This window comes from Cannabis sativa, chromosome 9, assembly GCF_029168945.1.
Source record: "Cannabis sativa cultivar Pink pepper isolate KNU-18-1 chromosome 9, ASM2916894v1, whole genome shotgun sequence".
Lineage (NCBI taxonomy): Eukaryota > Viridiplantae > Streptophyta > Magnoliopsida > Rosales > Cannabaceae > Cannabis > Cannabis sativa.
Window position 1 is genome coordinate 6,388,426 of NC_083609.1, and position 17,818 is coordinate 6,406,243.

At 30.8% G+C, this 17,818-nt stretch overlaps 2 protein-coding genes and 1 non-coding gene across 3 annotated transcripts; 1 reads left to right on the top strand and 2 right to left on the bottom strand.

Moving 5' to 3' along the window:
- Positions 1-6,165: 6,165 nt before the first annotated feature.
- Positions 6,166-8,192, top strand: LOC115722265 (translationally-controlled tumor protein homolog). Its single transcript, XM_030651427.2, has 5 exons — positions 6,166-6,390; positions 7,097-7,170; positions 7,320-7,448; positions 7,552-7,709; positions 7,807-8,192. Exons 1-5 carry the CDS (start codon positions 6,363-6,365, stop codon positions 7,922-7,924), a joined length of 507 nt encoding a protein of 168 aa, XP_030507287.1. The 5' UTR covers positions 6,166-6,362; the 3' UTR covers positions 7,925-8,192.
- A 5,846-nt stretch (positions 8,193-14,038) lies between these two features.
- Positions 14,039-16,807, bottom strand: LOC115723149 (uncharacterized). Its single transcript, XM_030652584.2, has 4 exons — positions 15,976-16,807; positions 15,339-15,433; positions 14,874-14,995; positions 14,039-14,395 (listed from the first exon to the last, which is right to left on the bottom strand). The coding sequence occupies exons 1-4, from the start codon at positions 16,154-16,156 to the stop codon at positions 14,287-14,289; spliced, it is 507 nt and encodes a 168-aa protein (XP_030508444.2). The 5' UTR covers positions 16,157-16,807; the 3' UTR covers positions 14,039-14,286.
- A 305-nt stretch (positions 16,808-17,112) lies between these two features.
- LOC115724236 (U2 spliceosomal RNA) lies at positions 17,113-17,307 on the bottom strand. The gene has a single exon (XR_009684743.1). It is a non-coding gene; the product is annotated as a U2 spliceosomal RNA (small nuclear RNA).
- Positions 17,308-17,818: the final 511 nt, after the last annotated feature.

The following is a 17,818-nucleotide window of genomic DNA, read 5'->3' on the forward strand; positions in this document are numbered from 1 at the left end:
CATAGGATACAAATGTGTAATATTTCGAAAAATATAATTATATTTAATTTGAGATATTTTGTTAAATATGTAATTATATGAATATTTGAGTAAGATTATAGTCTTACTGGAGTCAATTATGAGATAATTAGTGACTTCTGAGTAAATAAATAATTGAGCGTAATTTATTAATTACAGAGATTTTATAAAAATATATGAGTATTATATATACTATTTTTTAAATAAATATTTTTGTTTCCGGCGACCGTAGAAACTCGATAAAATAGCTAAGGATGTCACGACGGTAATTGAATGAGATATATTGAGATTGTATCGAATTGCTTTAGTATTCTTGAGTTGTCAGATTATTCAGGGTAGATAGCATTGACCAAAATACCCCTAGAGTATAAACTAACAAGTGTTTAATTGAGGGTAAAATAGTCAATGCTGTTAAGATTTATTCTTTTATTTTACTTGGTATTCTAGTAAACCTTAAGCTGAAATAGAATTTAATTTATTAAAGTTTTATTAGATTACTATTATTAGTATAGTAATAAGTGATAAGGTGATTAGCATCACACACAAAAATTACTGAAACTTGATTTTTTTTTTTTTTTTGACGCGGTGATCCGGATCACACATGATTAACAAAGAATCCACACCCATCGGCGGCGGCACCTCCTCGAACCAGGATAGCTCATTGTCTAACCGAAGAGCATGTTTTGCCAAACCATGTGCTGCAGAATTCATATTCCGAGCCACATGGGACAAAACTGCTCCCGGGAGTTTAGACAATAAAGCTATGACATCCTCAAAAAGCACACCCAGCTCGTTGAAAAAAACCTTTCCTTTGTTTATAGCTGTGACTAGAGACAGAGAATCGGAAAAAACCTCTTTAATTTGGATTCCGCATGAAAGAGCCCAATTAAGTCCAAATAAAAGTGCCAAGGTCTCCGCTTGTAAAACAGAGATACTTCCTGAAGACATAACAAACCAGAAAACACCACAATGAAAATTATGAGTCAAAGTTAAAGGCAAACTACCACAAGAGACGTAACCCCAAAACGATAAAATCAACAATGCTAAGAAAGAATAAAAGGAAAAAACTAGCCAAAGGGATAACCCTTTGGCTAGTAAAAGAACACCATAAAACATAAAATAAACATTTTCCCCGAAAAAGGGCAAAAACATATTAGTCTTGGTACATTCAAGCCTGATACAAGTGCACTCCAAAACTAGCCTACCAATGATTAACTAATCAGTCTAAAAATACCTATCCACATTATATAAGCACCACCAGGTACTGCTCAATCACTTAGCTAGAAGCATATTTTAAAACTGTTACATCAGACCTAGCCCTTTTAGCAATTAAGATATAAAAGACCATGCATCATCTGAAATATATAGAACCAGACCTAATACTATTCAAACATAAAACCGCCCCTTGTATAACGTTTGGAAAACCTGTTCAAAACACTATGCTATAAAATTTAAGGTTAATACAAATCGAGAAATTTCCTTAAAGATAAAGATCTGTCTACCTTTGAGAGGCTTGCAAACTGCTGCCCTTACCCTTCTATCTTCTGAAAGGATAATAGCCCCTAAACCAACTGAGCTTGTATTATTCGATCTGCTTGCATCAACCATAAGTATTGTATGTCTGTTCTTCTTGAGGATCCCTATGTAGAACTTCTGAATTATTTCTATTTCTTTGAATAGGAAGGCTACTAACCTTGGCTCCTTCACGAGCAGATACAACAGTTCCATAATAACTGTCAATCCAATTAACAATCTGTTGTGGTTGTCCTAAATGTTGACCATGAGTAATTTTGTTTCTCTCCGTCCATATGGCCCAAGCACTAATAATAATTTTCTCAAACAAATCCTTTTCTACCACCTCAGCAGCATATAATATCACATTTTTAAAATCAATTACCTCTCTCACCTCATGTAGAAATGTAAACTCCAGAAGTTTCCAAATTTCTTGTGCAAAGGGACACCAGAAAATAGCATGAGCATTAGACTCTCCTCCAAATCCACATAACTCACATGAATTATTAGAAACTATTTTTCTTTTTTCCAATCCAATACGCGTTGGCAAGATTTCATGGAAACCCCTCCACGCAAAATGTAAAATTTTCCTGGGTATTTTTAATCCCCAGAATTGCTTCCACCATGTTGAGAACACATCACTACCGATGAGGGTAATGACTTATCCAAAGTCATCGCAGTGTTATATCCACTGCCTACAGAATAATTACCATGATTAGTATAATGCCAAAACCACGCATCTTCATGATTGAATGGACTCAACGGGATGGAAGAAATACATTCTGCATCTGGAGGATTAAAGTGTTGTTGTATTATGGTAAAATTCCAACATCCAGGTGACTCAATAAGATCTGACACTCTTGCCACCTCATACGCTGGAGCTGAGCTAGGAAGGAAAGAAGGTGGTCTTGGTAACCATGGGTCTCTGAATGTCCTTGTGTCTTTACCATTTCCTATACTCCGTCTAAGACCCTTTAATAACAAATCTCTACCCCATAGAATTCCTTGCCAAGTTGGTGACGGATATGATCCCTTTTTTGCCTGTAGAATATTCGTGAGCCTGAAATATCGTGCTTTCAAAACTTGAGCCAATATTGATTTGGGGTTCATTAAGATCCTCCATGCCTGTTTTGCCAAAAGAGCTTGATTATATTGGCTGAACCGTCTAAAACCTAAACCTCCATCACTCTTTGGTTTACAAATCTTATGCCAAGCTCTCCAATGAATTTTATGTTTGTTGTCAACTGATCCCCACCAGTATCTTGCTATCAATTTTTCTATCTCTTCCCCGATACCCTCTGGAATTTTAAAACAGGACATTTGGTAGGTGGGCATTGCTTGGATAACAGCTTTGACCAGTACTTCCTTACCCCCTTGTGAAAAAAGCTTTGCCTGATACTCATGAAGTTTTGCCCATATTTTATCCTTTATTGGTCTGAAAATCTCAGTTTTGTTCTTTCCACCTATCATAGGTAAACCCAAATATTTTTCAATGGCCTCCGTTGTCTGCATATTTAAGGCTTCTGAATACAGTTTCCTCATTTCTTCCTTTGTATTTGACGAAAAACAGAGAATAGATTTATTGAAATTTATTACCTATAAATTCGAAAGAAAGAATTAAAACATAAAGTTACTTATCCAACTTTTAATTACTGAAACCTGATTTATATGTGAAGAAAACATAATATTAATTCCAAAATAAAATTAAAGAAAAATACGGTCTAAAATCAAAAGAGAGATTACATAATAATAATTCGAAAAGAAAATTAGAGCCTGATTGGTTACTATGATTTCAAAAACTGCAATTCTAAATGAAAATAAAAAAATTTATATTTGAAAACATATTTTTGAAATTGTGATTAGTTCAATATCTTTAATTTTTTTTTTTATTTTGAGAAATTAAATCTGTGATTGGTATAGAATTTGAAAATATAAGAATATGTGATTAATTTAACATAATTTGAAAAAGAAAATAAACAATTTCTTCTTTTAAATTTATAAATAAATTCAGTTAAGTAATTTAAAATTAGTAAATTAATTAAAAATTAACATAATTTTAAATAAAATTAAAATCCAAATTATTATAAAAAATAATTAGGAAAAATCATGTTTTTGCCTTTTAGAAAAAACAAAGTAATTTTTTTTTTTTTTTAAAAAAATGCATCGAGTATTCATTTTTTTCCTTTTTATATGTAAGAAGCAAGTATATTAATAAAGTATAAAATATAAATTATTTCGTCTTCTTTTTCTGAATAATTTTTTCTCATTCCCACATTAACGTCTTCTTATGTGAGGAGTTCAAGAGCAGTCTTATGAGAGTGGTTCGGTTCGGCTCAACGACGTTTTTTGTTTTAATTTATTAATTTACTATTATTAATTTAATTCCAATTTATGTTTTTATAGGGTTAGAATTATAAAGAGTTGATTCCTTAATTAATTTTAATATTGTGATCGTATTTATGTTGAAAGTAATTTAGTTTTTCTATTAGTCTTATCTTTTGACATGGTTCTTTAGTCTTGTCTTTTGACATGATTTTAGTCTTTTCCTTTTATTTTTTTCTGGTTCGAGTCTTGTCTTTTGGCATGAGTTGTGTAGCTCAGAATCATCATGGTGCTATGGTAAAAGCATTCAAGAAGGAGAAGATTGGATGTGTTCAACCTGAAATTGCTAAGATAATAGGCATTAAAGAAGCATTGAGTTGGATTGCAACTCATTCGTGGGATAGAATTGTGTTGGAAACATATAGCTTGGTGTGTGTCCAAGCGATTCAGAGCGGTATTTTATGCCTTCAAAATTTGTGTTTTGTAAAACGATCTGCAAATAAGTTGGCTTATTGTTTAGCAAGAGACTCTTGTTTCTCTACAGGTCATGTACTTCAGTTGGAGGATGGTTCCTCAAAAGTGCGTTATATTATTTTGAACGAATTTATTAATTAATAGATCTTATGATTTTTATTCAAATAAAATAAAATAAAATATAAAGACAAAACATTATCTGGTGGGTAAACGCCCACTTTACCACATTATGGACATCAAAACTACAGTTTCTACTAATATTAGCGAAAACACAACTAACAAAATAAGGAGAGGATCTAATACAAAAGGAGACATAGTTCTCAAGCTCCCAACGAGACTCCTTCCCATTAAGAGCGCTAATAACTACCCTTGAATCACTCTCAACAATAATAAACTTAGAGCCTCGATCCTTCGCCACATCCAGAGCCTTGCAGCAAGCTTCCGCTTCCCCACAAAGCGCATCAAAAAACTCCAATTTAGATGTATGAACGTAGATCACCCTGCCAAGATGATCCTTTGTAATAATAACAACACACATGATGTCCAACCCCACTTTAACATTATAATTCAGCTTCACCCAATCCTGAGGGGAGGACACCAAACATCCGCCAGACTCGGAGACGAGCAAGGAAACAAAGAAGTATGGTGATCTGCAAAAGATAAACGAATATAGTCAATACACTTTTTTACATCAATCGGATAATTATTGTGTACCTTATCATTACGGATCCGCTAGATGGTGTCCCACATTCGTATACCAGTACCACAGATAGGAAAAATACCCCAAGGAGATGAACTCCACAAGTAATAAGCTACATTAAAAGATAAAAATAGGTGTTCAAGAGATTCTCTCTGCCCCACAAAGGGAACAGCTAACATCCTCAATAGAAAATCTTTTACTAATCTCAGAACGAATAGAGATTACTTTAAATGGGATACACCACCATAGAATCCTCTGTCTCTTCGAGATTTTACTATTCCACAACTTTTAAAATTGCAAGTGCTCAATCAAAATCAAATATAGAGAAAAGTCAAAATTGTATTGGAAGTGAAATTGCAAGTGCTCAATTCAAATGCATAAAAAGGGTATAGTAACTTTCTCGTTAATGTCACGAAATTTCTCACAAACAAAAAATTACAAAAACATATCAAAATCAAGCATAAAAAATAATAAAGAAGAAACACAAAAAAAAACACCTAAAAGAAAGAAAGAAAAAAGTAAATAATTATAAATTAAAATATAGAATCAAGTTCTAAACTGGAAAGAACCAAATATCATGTATATAAGCATACATACATAAATATTCCTCTGTAAGCCAAAGCCAGAGACAATATTGACAAACTAACTTCACAAAAATGAGCATCTTCTAGTAACGGGTCAAAATTTAATCTTCAGGATGAAATTCAATCGACGATGATTTAAAAAAAAAGTTTTAATTGGCAATGGTGGTGGTTCGATTGAAACAAAGATTTTTTTTCTTTTTTTTTAATAAAGATTGAAACAAAAATGAGAAGAAGTAGAGAAAGAAAAACTTAAGGGATTTTTCAGTTAGAGAAAGAGGATAATTTGATTTTTGGGTTTTAGGCTTTACGATTATATTGTTTTCTTCATTTTTATTTTTTTGAGCTAACGAGAGAGTAAAAATGTATCGTTAAGTTTAGCAGAAGAAAAAAAAAACCAATAATTATCGTTAAATAATTATTTTTAATATATAAAGATAAAAAATATTAGTATAGAAAGTAAAAGATAATTAAACGAGTTTCTAATTTTTTAAAATAAAAACATAAGTTCTAATCGTAGTGTGATAAGGACTCCAAAGCAATTAAAGATAAAGTGGAGGCCTATAAATGCAATTCGAAACAATTTGTCTTCAACACATACCCAAACCCTCGTCCATAAATACAGCTTTCGACTCCTTTCGCAAACCCTCTCTCGCTCTCTCACCGCAGCGTCTCTCTCGTTCGTAGTCTCTCTCTCTCTCCTCTCTATCGCAAAAACCCTTTGTTGGAGAGATCCGAGAGATTTTTCTGCAAACATGTTGGTGTACCAGGACCTTCTCAGTGGTAAGTTTCTTTTACAATCTTTCACTTTGGTGTTTCAATCACGAATCGATTCTCTATCCTTTTTTTTTGTTTTGTTTTTGGGTGAATTATGCTCTCTGGTTGTGATTCTATACCGTTTAAATCATTATAATAGGTTTTTGATTTGATATGGGTGTTAAATCTTTAGCTATGGATCTAGTGTTTGATGGGTTGTTTTCAGATCTGTAGTATCACATAGTTTTGTTTGAATAACTTATTAATTTATAGATTTTGATAGTAAAGGTGATTGCTTTAACCTGGGTTGAATCTCTAATTTGTTTTTTTATGACGTTTTTGCTGTGTACAATTGTATTCTTAACTGAGATAAATATATTATTATATAATCTATGCACGTTTTTGCTGGTTGAACGATGACAAATTTTAATTTTTGGACTATATTGCTGGTGTTGAAAGATTTTTAGCTAGGTTAGTGGAAAGTTTATTGCTTTATCTAGGATTAGAATCTGAAATATAGTTCCATCGGTGTTATTATGCATGTTTTTGATGGTGTAGATGGTGTTCTTATTTGGGTTAGTATGGTTTTTCAATTTGGTTTGTTTTATGCATCTTTATATGCTATTTTGCTATCTTATGAATCTTACTAAGATATTGTTATCATACTAGATTTTATGCTCTTATTTAGTTTTGTGTGGATAAGTGCTGACCGATCTGAATAATTTATCATTAGGTGACGAGCTTCTCTCTGACTCCTTTCCCTACAAGGAGATTGAGAATGGTGTTCTTTGGGAGGTTGAAGGAAAGGTATGTCACTACAAGTCCTTTTTGGGAGTCAGTTTTGAGCTGTTATTTCTATATGAATCTCAAATTAATCATTCATTCTATGGTTGAAAAAAAATATACTATATGACAATTATAGCTAACTTTCTGTTGGATATGGTTGTTTTATGCAGTGGGTTGTTCAAGGTGCCGTTGATGTAGATATTGGTGCAAACCCATCTGCTGAGGGTGCTGATGCCGATGAGGGTGTTGATGACCAGACTGTTAAGGTTGTGGACATCGTTGACACATTCAGGCTTCAGGTATGGGGTGATCTTTCTTTGTGGTCCATTAAGGATATGTTATAGTTATTTATATGTATATATATATATTATGAGTGGTATCTAATCAGGATGATTCATACAGGAACAACCTCCTTTTGACAAGAAGCAGTTTGTGACATGGATCAAGAGGTACATTAAACTTTTGACCCCCAAGTTGGAAGGAGAGAAACAAGAGGAATTTAAGAAGGGCATTGAGGGTGCAACCAAGTACCTGCTCCCCAAAATTAAAGACCTCCAGTTGTAAGTGTTCATTCACTTTTGATAGTTATTATCATGTGTAATTGTATATTGTTTACCACACCATACACATGCTAATACTTTTTGCTCATATTCACAGCTTTGTCGGTGAGAGCATGCACGATGATGGATGCTTGGTATTCGCTTACTACAAGGATGGATGTGCCGACCCAACTTTCCTCTACTTTGCCCATGGATTGAAGGAGGTCAAGTGCTAAGAAACTGAGTTTTAGTGGCTTCAAAGTAGAAGCGGTTTGCCACCCGCCCTATTAGTTTCAACTATTTGCTCGTTCGTCTATCTTACAAAGCTTTTTTGTTCTTTTAGTCCTTCGTCTGGTTTAGTTCCAAGTGTTGTGTCAGTTACTATTTTTTATTTAAACTCGGGTTTATTGAATATGTATTGGTGTTTTTGGTTAAAAGAGATGAAGATTTATTAGCAGAACATCTAATTGTCTCATAATTAATGGAAATTTATCTTTGAAGGCATCATTTTGTGTCTCTTTTAAATAGTAGCTTTGAAAGAAAGCTATACCATAAAAAAAAATGATTAGTTGACTAAGAAAATATATTGAATAGTATAGATAATATTCCTTTATGGGGCATATAATGGGCAATTTTCTGTCTTTATAGTAAAACCCCTTTTGGTGTTCACTTTATTCTGTCTACAGTCTAATAGCTTATCCTGTCCTTATGCCAAGGCCAGAGCCAGATTCTTCCTCTCATTAACTCATAAGATAAATAAAAGAGCAGAGTCGAGTTAATGGGCGTTTTGAGATTGATTAGCGATATTTTATAAGTGTTAGGCAGCTGTGGTCATTTTTATAATGATAAGAGTTTAATTTGTAAATGAAGCAGTCTTTCAGTCTCTAAGCAAAATAAAGATCATTAATTTAAAAAAAATTCTTGATCTATGAATAAATAATATGGAAGAAGAAGGGCATTTTACAAAAATACTGGATTTGGGGTAATAGTTTTCAATTTTACTGCCACACGGCAGAATTAACATTTATACTGTCCTCCCCTTTTTTTTTTTCTTTTATACTGTCAACAACAAAACAAAAGTATGAGGCCTCCATCTTTGACAATCACAGACATAACCACCACAACAACACCAGGACACCGGAAAATAACCATTAATTCCGACAAGAATAAACAAAAGCAGTAAAATCGACGTCAATAAATAATCATGGCAAAACAACGGTAAAACAACACTAAAACAATCAAACAAAACAAAAGAAAAAAATGATTAAAAAAAACAAACAATCTGCTGCACAACCTCAACACCAGATGCAAAATCAACTATATTTGCAAGTCTATTCCTAGAAAATTATAAAAAAAAAAAAACTACTAAAACAACACTGAAACAACACAAAAACAAATGAAGCAAATATAACTACTTAGAAAAATATAAAAGAAACACACACCTCAAAACTCTCTTGTGAGTGAGCTCGTCAAATATATTTATAGGAGAACCAAAAGAAAAAAACCACAAAAATAGCCAAAGAGAACGAAGAAGAAATGTATTTATAGCCTCCATCTTCCACACTCACAGACATAACCATCACAACAACACGAGAACACCCAGAAAATACCTATTAATTCCAGCGAGATGGAGCAAGGGCAGTGAAATCGGCATCAAATAAATAAATCATGAAAAACAACAGTAAAACAATACTAAAACAATACTAAAACAAAAAAAACAATAAAAGAAAAAAATGATCAAAAATTAACTATGTTGTGCACATCCTCAATACTAAATGCACTATATTTGCAAGAAAAGTTCTAGAAAATTAGAACAAAAAAAAACCACACTAACTCTTATATTTTCAAAAAAAAACATAACTAAGAACTTCAAAAAATTAAAAAAAAAAAAAAAAAAAAGAAGAAAAGAATAGAAGATGAAGAAGAAGAACTGAACATGAAAAAAAAATAAAAATCATGAAAAACAACAGTAGAACAATACTAAAACAACGGTAAAGATGAAGAAAAAAAAACTTGAAGAAGAAGATGAATATTAGAACATGGGGGTGAGATTTATTTGAAAAGCTAGAAGATAAAGATGATGAAGAAGATGAATAGTGAGAAATGGGAGTGGGATTTTTAAATCTATTTAAATAAAAAAAAAGAGTGAGACATGGGGTGTGATTTTTTAAATTTATTTAAATAAAAGAAAAAGTAAAACATGTCACTTTTATGACACATCCCATCAACCTTTTCATCAAAATAATAATTATTAAATTATCTCAAAAAATAATAATTATTAAATATTAAAAATAATAAATAATAACTTTTATATCCATTAAAATAAAAAATTAAATAAATAATTGAGCCCATGTCCCAATCAATCTAAAAAAAAACAAAACAATAACATAAAATTGTTGGCAGCCGACAAAAAAAAAAAAAAAAAACAGTATAAAAGTTAATTTCGAGAAAAAAAAAACAGTACAAAAGTTATTTTGGGAGTGTAACAGTATAAAAGAAAGAAAATGGGAAAACACAGTAAACTGTGTAAATTTCCCAAGAAGAAAGTGCTTCAAACTTGAAAGCTTATCATATATTTAATGGACCCCACCTTCCCACAATTTGTTTATTGGCATATTTTCTAAGAATATTCTTAGGTACTTTAGTAACTATATGTATGCCACAACTTGACATGTTTAATAGTTATTTTATTTATTTTTAACCAGCTGATGAGGAGGAAAACTACTAAATATAGATCGATGATTTCTTTTCATTTACCACGTACATATCACATGTGTTAATATTTTTGTCCTCAAAATCTTTGTTATTGCTATTATTAAATTTTTCTTTAAAAATTAAATAAAATTCTCTCCATTCAACTTGATAGAAAATTTCCTTTGAATTACTAAAATCATGAATTATTTCACAAAAACATGAAAAAAAAAATACAACAATACAATTTCACGAAATTTTAAATATTTTTACAATTTTTTTAATTTTATTTACTATAAGTTGTAATCTTATTAATTTGTTATTGATTTTTTATTATCTGTATGTTATTTTTTGTTGTTATTTTGATGTTACTTTTATGTAGTTTTCTTCTTGAATTTATATTGTTTTCGTGTTATTTTTTAGAAAACCGTAAAAATAGAAAAAAAACATTCTTTGAAGGCAAAAATATAATTATTATACAAAAAATAGTACCGTAATTATTCCTAAAATTATTGCATTTTTTTTTTTTGTTGCATTCTGTTAATTTCCTAAAATAATTTAATCATGTGACTACACATATTGTTACAGTATAAGGGTTTATTTAACAAATTTAAGTTATTCCAAATCAAATTTATATATTGGTATTAAATATATAAATATTGACTTTAAAAATGGTGATATATAAATTTCCAATATTTATTATTATTTTGTTTTGAGAAATTTCCACTGCTATTATGAATTATAATCGTTTACAACAAGTGAGAAAATAGAACTGGAGATATCACTCAGTCAACAAAAAATTTTATCCAACTGTAGAGCATATTTAGCTAAACCATGCGCAGTTTAATTAGCATTTCTCCTAACATGAGAAACAATAACTCCAGTGTAAAATGATTAATGACAACAAACATCTTTATTTAAATCATTAAAACTAGATAAATTCATAGAGGTAGAGTTTAGAGTTGTAAAAATTCTCAGAGCATATGTATCGATATGAGTAGGCAGCTGTAATTGCATTGTCCAATCAAGGCTATGAAAAATTGCTTTGGCCTCTATTTTGTCTGATCGAAAACGTCCTTGCATTTACTTAGATAAAGCAGCTACCACATGGCCTTGATGATTCCTTATAATCGCGCCTACTCCTAAAACTTTGGACTCTGACAGCAGTATCTATGTTCATTTTAAGCCCAAAAGAGTCTAGTGGCCTCCATGGAATACCCTCTAATGGCTGCCTAGTATGAGGCTAAACCAATGTTTTTGCATTTCTAATTGGGGATGTGTTATTTCGAACAAGATATGGTTGGTTGCGACATGTAGCTCGATAATATTTGTCAAGAAATGTGTTTGCAAATGTTGATGTCCATCGTTTCAAACTCCCCCATGAAAAAACCATTTCTTTCATTCTAAATAGCTCATATATGAGCATGTCGATACTCAATGGTGAACTTAGTTTGCTTTAAAATCGACTTTGCTTTATGACAACTGAATAAGGCATGTCCAATCGATTTCCAAGCATTTGTACATATGAAACATAATGCTGAATTAATGACTTTCCTTCACTTAAGAGTTGCTGCAACTGGAAGAGCACTTTGCATCACCTGCAAATATTTTGATCTTCAAAGGCAAGTTTAGATTCCTAATTTTTCCACCAACCCCTATGAGAATTGGAGGCAGAAGACTCATTGCTTTCATCTATATTTTTGGCCAAGTGAAAATCAGAATAGGTGTATGGGGGCTTATATTACAAGTCAATGCAAATATTGCCCAACTTACTCTTGGTTATGCATAATCAAGAAAGTTCACGACTCATACTTGTTTGACATGGGTCAGGTTCGTGAATAGGTATATGGGGGCTTATATTACAAGTCAAGTTATATTTTTATGTTTTATACTTGTTTTTACTGAGTTTGTCGACTCACAGATTTGTGTTTCATGTGTAGGTAAAAGTATGGTAAAAGCTGAATAACAGTGAGTCTGGAGCTCAATGAAGATTGTACATATCTAGACGATTAGACCTAAAGTGTTCAAATCTTCGGGACAACATGTGCTCGATTTTATTAATCATCGGGCGACACTTTTGATACATTATATTTTGTTTGTATTTGAAAAATAGAATGGGATCCCAAAGTGTGTAAACTTTATATTTTGTATATATAGTAAAAGTTATGTTTATTGTAAAAAATTTTGTTAATCACGTTTTTAACTAAATCCTTTGATTAGTAAAAATTAGTATATTAATTTAGAAATTATTGTAGCGCGCCTAAGCTAGTAGGGTCTTACAAGTTACCATAAGAATACATAATTACTCTTACTTGATTTTTCCAATTATTTAACTATTTCTTCAATTTTTTCATAAAATAATTTTTTAAAAAAAAAAAATCAAAAAATATATTTTTACACGAAAATTATAAAAATTCATAAAATTTATATAAGCTCACAACAAAAGTTTGTACATGAGAAACATTAATTGTCAATTAAGTTATGACATGTTCTTGCTCAACTATTATAAATATTTATTTATAAATATAAGTAATGCAGAAATGGCTATTTAAGATTGAGCTACATGACATTAATAAATTGTGTGGTGCTAGGAAATTGCAATACATATATTTTCTCTTAAAAAACATTCCTATTCGCTATGATAATGCCTAATACCACTATGAGAGAGATGACATCTAGAAAATAATTAGCAGTTTTTCATAATAATTATTAAAATAAAATATATAAGATTCAATAATTATACTCATAACAATATAATACTTTGTAATAAATTTTAAACATTAGTATCATTTAGCAATAGCATTTCTCAAGGTTTTGGATTCTCGTAGTAATGATGTCTACCATTTTTTTATTGAAGTATTTATATATATAAATATTACAATACATATTTTAAACTTTGATTCTAAGACTCTCAACACACACACTTCCGTACTCTCTCTTGACTACTTGAGTTAGCCTCTAGTAGTTAAAATTAGTGACAGACTTAAAATTTTTATTATATGGGAATTAATTGTTATTAAAAAAAAAAATTAAGTCTACTTTATTTTAATTTATTTATTTTTGTGGAGTTTTTTTTTTTAAAATTTTTTGTGCTATAATTATCAAATGAAAAGAAAAATATTTAATTTTTTCTTAATGTAATTTTTTTTATTGGGGGCTATAGCCCCCACTCCATTGTGAGTGTGTATGTCACTAGTTAAGATGTCCACAACTTAGCAGCTTGATGGTTTAAGTTTTAAATTTTTGGTACCTATTTTCTGAAGTTTGTTAATTTTTTATTAACTAGCTTCACATATGGATCAACATTTTTTCAAAACACTGCTTCTCCCACTCTTAGGGTAAATAGTAGTAAAAGTACTTGTTTTAAGCTTGTAATTGTCATAAATCTAATAATTTTTTTAGTGACATAAGTACTCAATGTTAATAAAAACTGAAATTTTCATTAGTTTCTCAAACAGAACACATGCAAGGCCCAGATTCTAAATCATTGAATCTAAATAGAAACATGTAGTATCAGTTACTTATAAATTTTATTTTAATAAATTCAAAACGGAGTTTGTACTGACAAAATTAAACAAAATTTACATTTTACTAACATTAAATACTATGGTTGTGCCACTAAAAAAATTATTGAGTTTACATCGATTACAAACTCAAAATTTTAAGTATTTATCATGCAATTATTTCGACACTTTTACAAGGATTAAAAGTTTATTACAAGGATGGTAAAAAAATTTGAACAACAAATCATTTTATCTAATTATGATGGTACAAAATATTCTATCAAAATTATAAATACAGATATTATTAAAAAATTAAAATAACACTAACAATATTGAATAAAATGTCTAGGTGTATGAATATCTGAAAATAAAAAAGTAAAGTGATGGTTTTGATTAAAGATGAGCTAGCGAAAATGAGTGATGTCAATTCTTGTCTTGGATGGCCTTTTCACAATCATTACAGAGCAACGAGCATGATTGGCGCAATAGTCGCTTACGCTTCCCAGAACAGTCCTGCATTCATGCATACATTTAAAAATTAATTACTTGCATTTTTTAAAGAGAAATGCTAAAAGGTACCAGTAGTGCCAAGTACTCTCTTACGTGTCAATATTGTTATTGGTTTAACTAAGTATCGGGTCCCATATAGTTTAATATAATAGTTTTTAGGAAGTATCACTAGCCAATCACAAGGCGACACGTCTTAAGGGTGCTAAACACTACTGGTGCACAATAGCAATGCTCTTTCTAAAAAACTAATGTATAGGCTAATAATTAAGAGCATTGCTATTAGGCACCAGTGGTGCCTAGCACCTTTGCGACATGTCGCGTTGCGATTGGCTAGCGATACTCCCTAAAAACTATTATATTAAATTATATGGGACCCGATACTTGGATTGTATGCAAATAGCAATGTGACTTGTAGGAAGGTCTTTAAGCCATGCTGGTCAGTGCTTTAGCATTTCTCAATAATTAAGTGTTTGAGTAGTACCTCTTTACTACACCATAATTAGGACTTCCCACAACTAAAATGGATGCGTGGTGTCTCTCTACAGCTTCACACATTACTTTTTTTGGATTACCTTCAACTACCTCTATCTTCACATCTTCTATCTGCAAAAAAAAAAAATATTGTAAATTATAATTTTCATGATATAATCATAAATTATTTTTATGAAAAAAAAAATCCCAAAAGGAGTTTGAAGGGTGAGATATTTGAAGAATAAATGGTAATCTCTAAATGTATTATAATAAAATGTAAAAGAAGAAGCTAAATAGAGCCTTTTTGGAGTTTTATTTTGAAGATATATATACTACTCATTTAATTATCAGAAATAAAAATATGTATAGAGTTTATTGAAGCATTTACTAGTGATCATTAAGCCATTAAAATGTAAAACTAAAACTACATGTCAAAAATGTAATAAAGAAGTAAAGAAATGAAACAATTACATACTGATTTATTCAGACACATTTGCTTAATTTGATCAATACTTCTTGAAGCTTTTCTCTTAAACTCTGACTCCATTATTGTTATAAAATTTCCAGCACCTGCAATAAGATTTAAACATTAATTGATAAGAAACTACACCACAAAATTGAAAAATAAACCTTCTATATGAATTTTATTCTACAATTTTTCCTTGGATATCCAACCCAACTTTTTTTTTTTAGAAAAAAAAAAAAAAAACTCTGAGTAAATAATAACATTGGGTTTATTTTGGGAATTGATTAAAATGATATTTTTTTCAAAATAAATAAATAAAAGCAAAGCAAATTATCTTGCAGTTCAGTTACTTGAGTAATGTAATGCGAGATTTAACAATAGATTACCCAAATAAAACTTACTAAATTCCTATTTAAAAGTCATATAACTAAAAAAAATTTCAAAAAGAAAAAAAAACACATAACTAGAAACATAACTTTCTGGAGAAAAAAATATATGAAGGGATAAAAATAATGAAAACCGAAACTATAATAAAAACGAAAACGAGACTAATAATCCTAAAAAATTCCTTAAAAAATAATAATAAAAAAAAACTCAAAAATAAAATAAAAAGAAGAAAAGCAAAAGGAAATATGGATTGGTTTACCGGGCCCACCAACACCGACGACGGAAGCAGGAGTGGGCCTGGCGTGGACAACGACGAGCTTGAAAGGATGATTTGGGCCGAAACCAACAAAATAACGGTCCAAAGTCCACTCTAAGGCATAAAAGCTAAGCTTGCTATCGTATAGGCCCATAACCATAACTGGTTTTTCCTTACTCACCATAACTACTGGTTTTTCTTTCTCAACTCTCAACAGTTTTTAACCAACAGAAATATTCTGTTATTACCGAACATTTCAGTTGGTATTTATAGTTTTGAATTAGGACATTAATATGTACGGTGGATATGGCCACTTACTTAATGGTATGTTAATGGACGGTGATGATGATTTTTGGTGGGGTTGATTGAATGCACTGCGATTATGGTGGTGTGGTGGTCCACTCAATTGGTCCTAATGGCTTCTCTGACTCGGTCTAATCTCTAACAATGGTGGGGAATTGTACGGCTCCACTTATGATGTGATTAGAAAATAGTGATACATATTTTGTTGAGGCATATATAGTGGTTGGAGACTATAAAGCTGATCCTTAAAATTGTTGTATCCATATATCATTAATTAAAACTTTTTTTTTTAGATAATTGATCATAATTTTTTGGCATCCAAGCATTTAGAGTAAACCCATTAAAGAACTAGTGGATGAAGTGTTTTGTTTATTTATCCCAAAGTAGAGTCAATGAAAATCATTAAGGGATTGGACGTTAAATTTATTGTACTAAGTGAAATATTAAAATTTGTAAAATACTTAAATAAAACAATTATAATAGTGGTTTATGGTTGCAAAATATAGTCGACGATCATTTTACTAAGAAAAATAAAAGATTATTTTGCCAAAAGCTCAACTTGGACTACTTACTATATTTAATTTGATTTGTAATCTGTATTCAAAAACTACAAATTAAATCAAGGATTATAAAAGTATTATGAGTCATTAATATTTAAAATTAGAGAAATGCTACCTATTCTATTATAAAATAAAGATTATTTTGCCAAAAACTACTTATTATCGAAAAATTCAGCCAAATACAAATTTCATTTTTTATTGTAAAAAATTAAGCCAAAAATCATGCTAAACCATTGGGAAATGGGTTTAAAAAGTACAAGACTTCAAACTTGGGTTGGAGGGTTGCGCCAGGCCAATGCAGTAGTGCAACGCATAGGCGACGCTTGAGGACCCAAATAGCAAGCTATTGAACGGGCCCTCACCCTTAAAAAATTAATTTAATATCGTGTGGACCATTGGCCCACATATCAGATATTAAACTGATAAGAACAGATACTACACTTGATCTTAGCCAAAAGGCCGAGAAAGGTATGCTTCTAACTTTCAACAAGGTTGTCTCTTATAGCTTGCTAGCCTACCTTACTTTAACTCCTTAACCGATGTGGGATAAATGGGCTTATATTCTTATCTTCTCAATTTCTTCTTAAAGAAGAGAAAGTTCGCTACTTTCAGTTAATCAACCTTGCTTTTCTGTGTAAAAACAATTTATGTGTTTTATCTTTTGTCAAATAGCAAAGCTGGTAAAATTTTCAAATGTTGTAGCTTATAAATCCAAAGCTGCAAAAATGTGGAAGAAAAAAAAAAGCAAGCTTGATTTATATGAACTTTCATATAAATGTGTGACACTGGTATTCGAGTTTGGGATTGGGTGAAGTTCATTTGGAGCCTTAATAATAGGGGTATCCGTGCAGAAGATGTGTTTCTTTATGCCTCCATTGTTGTGGATAATATTTGGCGAATGCGTAACGACGTGGTACACAATAACTGCTCCCCCAATATTCTTAAATGTCTTGACCATATTTGTTCTTTTTTTGCAGAGGCAC